This window comes from Chrysochloris asiatica, unplaced genomic scaffold (genome assembly GCF_000296735.1).
Source record: "Chrysochloris asiatica unplaced genomic scaffold, ChrAsi1.0 scaffold00078, whole genome shotgun sequence".
Lineage (NCBI taxonomy): Eukaryota > Metazoa > Chordata > Mammalia > Afrosoricida > Chrysochloridae > Chrysochloris > Chrysochloris asiatica.
This window is the reverse complement of record NW_006408596.1, coordinates 1,148,814-1,156,273: the sequence shown is the minus strand read 5'-3', so window position 1 is coordinate 1,156,273 and position 7,460 is coordinate 1,148,814. Positions and strand designations below refer to the sequence as shown.

The 7,460-nt window shown below is 47.0% G+C and overlaps 1 protein-coding gene across 1 annotated transcript in view; it reads left to right on the top strand.

Annotated features, from left to right (window-relative positions):
- DNAH10 (dynein, axonemal, heavy chain 10) overlaps window positions 1-7,460 on the top strand; it is a 210,003-nt gene that overhangs the window by 26,681 nt on the left and 175,862 nt on the right. Inside the window, exons 7-11 of the mRNA XM_006865476.1 lie at window positions 631-821; window positions 1,721-1,919; window positions 2,547-2,741; window positions 4,630-4,800; window positions 6,041-6,217. Of these exons, the coding sequence (XP_006865538.1) occupies window positions 631-821; window positions 1,721-1,919; window positions 2,547-2,741; window positions 4,630-4,800; window positions 6,041-6,217 (933 nt within the window). The remainder of the gene's footprint in view (window positions 1-630; window positions 822-1,720; window positions 1,920-2,546; window positions 2,742-4,629; window positions 4,801-6,040; window positions 6,218-7,460) is intronic.

Below are 7,460 nucleotides of genomic sequence, written 5' to 3'. Positions count from 1 at the left end.
TTACAGGCGCAGAAAGCCTCGTCTTTCTCCCGCGGAACAGCTGGTAGTTTCGAACTGTTGACTGTGAGGTTAACAGCCTGATTCGTAACCACTACGCTACCAGCTCTCCATATATATATATACACAAAACAAAAAAGAAAAAACACGCCACACCAGGACTCCATAGTGCACTGGACTGCAAGGTCGGGTTGAACCACAATGTCGACAGTTCAAGCTCACCAGTCACTCCTCAGAAACCCTGTACAGGGTCACTATGGGTTGGAACCGACTCGATGATACTGAATACCAGCTAGCAGCAGCCTCACACTTTATTGTTGTTGTTGTGTGCTGTGGAATCAGTTCCGACTCATAGTGACCCTGTATAGGGTTTCCGAGGCTGTAAATCTTTACAGGAGCAGAAAGCCTCGTCTTTCTCCACTTTATACACATATCCAAATTGCTGAGTTTAGTTAGGCATGCATCTTGTCTGTGGTGGAGGGTGGCCTATTTCTAGCTGCTGTTGTGTGTGGAAGCACTCTCCCTGTAAACTGCACACTGTTGGGCAGTAAGGAGAGTGAGACTCTTGCACACTCACTGTTAGACAAAGGCCTCTGAATCCACCTTCCCCTGTCTTGTATGTGCTCTCGGTAGAACCTCACCCATGGGTCTGGCTTCCACGTGGTCCTGGACACCATCCCCTCCATGATGAACGCCTTGCGCATGGTGTGGATTATCTCCCGGCACTACAACCGAGACGACAGGATGATTCCCCTCATGGAGCGCATCGCCTGGGAAATTGCCGAGCGGGTCTGCAAGGTCATCAATCTGCACACTCTGTTCCGGTAAGGCCTTGCCGTGGCCTCTGAGTGTGTGTGCGTTTAGATTCTGGACAGCTCTGTTGTGATGTTCCCATGGAAAGGTTACAGTTCGGGGGCTTCTAGCCCACTCACAGAGTTGCACAGCCATCTCCACAATCCATCTTAGAACTTTTCCATCACCTCAGACAGCAGCCTCATACCCGTTAAAGGTCCCACCTATAGTTTCTGAGACAGACAGCCTCATTGTTCTCCCACAGAGCTGCGGGAGGGTTTAAACTGCCCACTCTGAGCAACCCAACACTAGGTCTCCCAACCCTAGGCAACCACGTCTCTATGCGTGTGTGTGTCCTAGACAGTCTACAGAAGTGGAATTTTACAATGGGGTGGTCTTTATGTCTGGTTCCTCCCCTCAGCATCGTGTTCTGGAGGACCCTCCTTGGCTAGTGTGTATGAGAACGTCATTCCTTTGTGAGAATGTCATTCCTTTGTGTGGCCTGGTACTGTGGCTATGCAGGCTGGTTATTTTCACCCAGACCTTTTTCCTGAGTTAGCCATGGGGAGACTGAAGGCAGAAAGTCAGAGGAGCCTCAGTCCTGAACCGAAGGCGCCCCATTTAGGGGACACAGCCTCCACAGACCAATTGTACAAGCACTTTTCATAAGTACTTTCTGAAAAGACAGTCTGTCTAGCTGCAATTGATGCCCAATACGAGCATTGTTGCCGTCACCTGGGATCTCCAGTGGGGTCTCTTGCAGCCCAGGCAGAAAGCTTCCTGGGAAAGCCCTGCTCTACAGGGGGGTGGTGAGTTTTGCAAGTGAGAAATCAGGTGGCTCCTTCCTCAGTAGGACTTGTCCTCCAGGAAGCAGAACTCAGCCTGCCACAGCCCTGCGCATGCTCCCCTCATCGCTGCGCTTTGTTTGCAGAGAAAATCGAGCTAGTGCACAGCAGAAAACCTTGGAGGCCAAGAATACCCTTACCTTGTGGAAAAAGTCCTATTTCGATGTGCGGGCCAAGATTGAGGCTTCCGGGAGAGAAGCGCGATGGGAGTTTGACCGGAAGCGATTGTTTGAGAGAACAGATTACATGGCAATCATCTGCCAGGACCTGTATGATATTCTGCAGGTGGGACGCTGAGGCGCTGCACAGGTGGGGCTGGGATGTGGTCATGGCAGTGACTCGTCTGCCTGATGGGTATCAGCTTGACTCTTAGAGGAGACCCACTCTCTTCCAGGGAGATGCTAGAGTTGGCCAGGCGGGTGGCCTGTCTGGCTCTCAGGGAGCCTCTACCATCTGCTGTGGGTGTCTCATGGTGGAAACGGTGAATGCTTTCAGCCACTAAATGAAAGGCTAGCAGTTTGAGCCCACTCAGTGGTGCTCGGGGAGAAAGTGCCTGAAAAACCAGAGTCCACTAGTCATCATGAGGGTGCCGTGAGTCCCCGTACACTTTACAGCAGAGGTGAAAGGCAGGCCTGAGTGAGGCTCTCTGAACTGCAGGTGCAAAGACCCCAAGGCAGAAAGTAGCCTGGCATTGAAAGGGGCTCCGCATGGTGGCCAGGACGGGAGAGAAGTCGGCAGTGCCTGACGTGCACACCATGGAGCTACTCTGAGAACCGGGCTGGGAGCCTGTGTGCAGTGTGTCAGGCGTGGAGGGTTCCTGCCCTCGGGAAAACCCAGATCTGAGGCCTTTTCTGGAGACCAGTCTGAAGGACCCTGCAGGTCACACTCATTGTGCTTTGTTTGATCACACAGGTGATAGAAGAATTTTACAACATATTCGGTCCAGAGCTGAAGGCCGTGACTGGGGATCCCAAGCGCATTGATGATGTCCTATGCCGGGTGGACAGCCTGGTCAGCCCCATGGAGAATCTAACCTTTGACCCCTTCAGTATCAAGTCCGCCCAGTACTGGAAATACGTGATGGACGACTTCAAGATCGAAGTTCTGGCAAGTAGCACATCCGTAGATTTGGGTTTGGAAATTGGTGGTGGTGGTGGCCTATGCTTTTCCCCACGTGCAAGTAGTTGAATTACTTAGTTATTCTTAGTGTTTCGTTTTTAAAACCCACAGAAGTAACACCTGCTTATTTGTTAAAACGAGCAAAACCTGAAACAGTTCTCCAGGTGAAATAACTTTAAATAGAACTCAACACAGTGGCATTTGTCAAACGTTCATTTCCTACAGCATGAGCTCCCCTATCTTTAAGTTCTGGTGAAATGGGGCAGGAGAATTACAAGATGCCATGTAGGTTGAGAGACGGAGTCGGTTTGGTTTGGTTGGTGCTGTATGGAAAACAACATGTTAGAAAATAACATGTTAGAACACAGGGAAGTTTGGAGGGATGGAGATGGGAGCTAGAGTAGGGGCTGAGAACATAGTGGGTCTTAGCTGGTGAGATCTGCAGGAAGGAGGAACAGAGGCAGAAAGACCCGGCTGTGTTGGAGGAAGAATAAGAATAGTGCACGGAAGACATGAACAGGTGGCGGAGGTGTGTGCTGCCATCATGTCGTTTCTGACCCATAGCCACCTCACATGACAGAGTAGAACTGACCCATAGGGTTGTCTTGGCTGTCATCTTTTTTTAACCTTTTCATTATGATTTGGGTGAACATTTACAGAGCAAACTGGTTTTCCATTCAACAATTCACGCACGTTCTGATGGGTGACACCGATTGCAGTCACCACAATGCGACGGCATTCTTCTAACTTCCTTCCTGTGTCTCCCGTTTCCCGCCGTTCTGCTTTCCGGTCACCCCTTCCTGCCTCCTGAGCTTTCTCCCTGAGGAAATGCTGCCCTTCAGTCTCTTGTGATTGACTGCTCTGAAGTGTGGCTACCTCCCTGGTGACTAGTCTGTTGTTTGGCTGAAAGTTAAACCATAGCTATAAACTTTATAGGAGCTTATCACCAGCTCTTTCTCCCACAGAGCCACTGGGTGGATTAGAACTGCCAACTTTGTGGTTAGCAGCTGAGTACTTAAATTGCAAGTCCCTAGGGCCTCTTGAGTAGGTAGCAGAGGGAAAGAAAGCTAGCAAAGTGGGCTGTGTGTATGCTGCCTATCAAGAACCCAGAGGGCTAGGGTGCAGGGTGGGCCTATATTTTAGCATGGAGTATTTGTTCCCATTCCAAAGAGAGGTGACCCAACGGAAAGCAGAAATCATCAGACAATCTCTTTGATATCCCATGCGAGCAAAGTTTTACTAAAGGTAATACAGAAACGGCTGCAAACATACATTGACAGAGTACTTCCAGAGATTTAAGCCGGATTCAGAAGAGGCCATGGAACGAGGAATATCATTGCTGATCTTGGCTGACAGCAGAGAATATCAGAAAGATGTTTACCTGTGCCTTATTGACTACACAAAGGCTTTTGATTGTGTGGATCATGACAAGGTATGGACAATGTGAAGTATGAGTATTCCAGAACACTTAATTGTGCTCATGAGGAATCTGTACCTGGACCAAGAGGCAGGTGTTCGAATAGAGCATGGAAACACTGAGTGGTTTAAATTTAAGAAAGATGTGTGACAGGGTTGTATTCTTTCATCATAGTTATTCAACCTGTATGTTGAGCAAATAATCCGAGAAGCTGGGTGTCTCCCTAGATAGGATTTCCTGAGTCTTTTCTTCCAGAAATGCCGGGTTGCTCTTGATGCCCCTACGCAGCCATTTGCTTCCAAACTGCCCGAGCGGTCTCCTGCCCTGACACCAGCTTCCAAGGCACTGCCGTGCTTTCTTCTTTTCTTGGTTTTTGCAGAGTTATTGCGTCAGCATGAGGCCAATATCCTTGACTTGTACTTCATTTTATTATTATTTTTTTTTGCATGGGGTGGACAGGTCATTGAGAAAGAAGCAAAAAGTTTTATTGATGAATCTTTTAAGACACTTCGATCAGCTGAAGCAGCCTTTGACATGCTTTTAAAATTTAAGCATATTCGTTCACGGGAAGCTATTAACCGACAGATGATGATGAAATTCAATGATATCCTTGCACAGTACTGCAAAGAGGTAAACAGAAGCCCTCCTTCCAGCCAACACAGCTGTAATGAATGAGCAGTTGAATCACCTGCCTCTCCCACCGAAATCCAGGGAAACGCCAACAGCTTTTCCCCCAATAGACTTGCCACCTAATACAGGCTATCACGGGTTTGGTGTAGTGTTTCAGTAAGAATTGATCAGTTAGCACTTTGTATGTTTCCTGTTGTGATGGGCCCTGGGGGTTAGAAATAATGGTCATCACTGTAGTGTGTAAAAGTCATGTTGCTGTTGTTGTGTGACCTTGAGTGGTTTCAGATTCATAATAAGACCATGTGACAGAGTAGAACTGCCCCAAAGGGTTTTCTAGGGTGTCGTCTTTGTGGGAGCAGACAGCCAGATCTTTTCTCCTGAGTAGCTGCTCTTGCCTTCTAACCAGGGTTTCTTATTACTTACTATACATACTGGAAGGAGCTCTGGTAGCGTAGTGGTTACGAATTGGGCTGCTAACCTCAAGTTCTGCAGTTCAAAACTACCAGCTGTTCCGTGGGAGAAAGATAAGGCATTCTGCTCCGGTAAAGATTTACAGCCTCAGAAACCCTTTGTAGGGTCACTATGAGTTGGAACCCACTCCACGGTACTTAACAAACAACAACAGTACCTATTGGACCCCTGGTGTGGCGCTGCAGGATAATGCGGTGGACCACAAGTTCAGTATGAACTGCAAGATCGGTGGTTCAAACCCACCAGTCGCTCCTCAGAAACTGTATACAGAGTTGCTATAGGCGGAACTCACTTGGCAGTACTTGTCAACACCATGCCTAATTAAGTACCCAGATAAAAGTACAAAATGCACATTTTAAAATGTAGGGGTGGCATCTGGTCATGTCTGGAATAGATTTTAGAATTTCAGTAATTCAATCAAACAGGTATGGGGGTGGGGGGTGGGCTTAAAAAGTTCATGGAAAAATTACAGTATGCGTTAATTCCTTTTCCCCACAAACTCTTTTGAAGCTCCATGGTCCATGCAGTGGGGCATGGTCTGTAATTCTAAGGCAGAGTGCAACATTGCTTGTTAAACAATAGACAAAAATTCATAGTTGAGTATATGACAACGTTACAACTAATGAGCGATAAAAGCGCAGTTGTATCCTAGGGCATTTCTTAACCTCCCAGAACCTCTCTTCTTTCCACTAAAGACACACATCATAGAGTGCAGTCTTTCCTGACTAATACACCAATGGTGTATCACGCATGTTTGCTTGCTTTCCAGATCGACATAGTCAACAAACTGTTTGTTCAGAACCTGGACAACCCCCAGCTGTGTAAGAACCACCCCCCAGTAGCAGGTGCCATCTACTGGGAGCGGTCGCTGTTCTTTCGGATCAAACACACCATCCTCCGATTCCAAGAAGTTGAGGAGATACTGGAGGGTGATCGAGGACGGGAGGTAGGTTGCTTTTGCCAGCATTGCGATATCTTGATTCCAGACGGGTGGGCTTCCTCGCTACTCTCCAGGAGAGCCCTTCCTCTGTAGTGCCTGCTTAGTTAGAAGTAGGTCACATGGACTCGCCCAGGTGAGAAGTAACTCTGTTTACCACCATGCCTGCAACTGAGCTCCTCTTTGCTGTGGTCCCTGATTCTGGGATACCTTTTGGGTTCTTTTTCTGTCACATCTTTATACGAGAGGATTTCTAAAAATGTGTGGAAAGATTCCATTATCTTTTAGTTCCATTTTCCATGAACTTTTTGAAGCCTCCTTTTGTATATGACATCTTGTTTTTAAAGTGTTGAATGTATACACAGCAAAATACATATCAGTAATTTTCACAGGTACAATTCAGTGACATTGAAGACGTTCCTCAGGTTCTGCAACCCTTCTGACCTCCTTTTTCCAAACTGTTCCTCCTGATTAACATAGACTCATTGTGCCCTGAGGTTCCTGTCTGACCTTTTGAGTTTCTGCTGTCAATTGGATCTCACATGTTGTTGTTGTTAGGTGCCATCGAGTGGTACGGATTCATAGTGACCCTATGCACAACAGAATGAAACACTGCCCAACCTGGGCCAACCTCACAATCGTTGCTGTGTTTGAGCCCATTGATACTGCCACTGTGCCAATCCATCTTGTTGGGAGTCTTCCTCTTTTTCTCTGACCCTCTACTTTACCAAACATGATATCCTTCTCCAGCGACTTGCCCCTCCTGACAACAAATCCAGAGTATGACAGACGAAGTCTGGCCATCCTGGCTTCGGAGGAGCACTCTGACTGCACTTCTTCCAACACAGATTAGTTTGTGCTTTTGGCAGCCCATGGTACTTAGAATTTTCTCGTCCAACACCACAACTCAAATCTATCAATTCTTTTACAACCTTCTATATTCACTATCAAGCTTTTGCATGCATATGAGGTTATTGAAAATACCATGGCTTGGATCAGGCTTACCTTAGTCCTCAAACTGACTTCTTTGGTCTTCGACACTTTAAAGAGGTCTTGTGCAGCAGATTTGTCTAATGCAATATGTCGTTTGATATCCTGACTGCTGCTTCCAAGAGTGTTGATGATTGATCTGAGCAAAATGAAGCCTTTAAAAACGTCAGTCTTTTCTCCATTTACATGGATCCCATGTAGATAGATCTCAAAAGAGCAGAGTGCTCAAGGCAGACCTTCTTTTTTTTTTTTTTTTTAATTT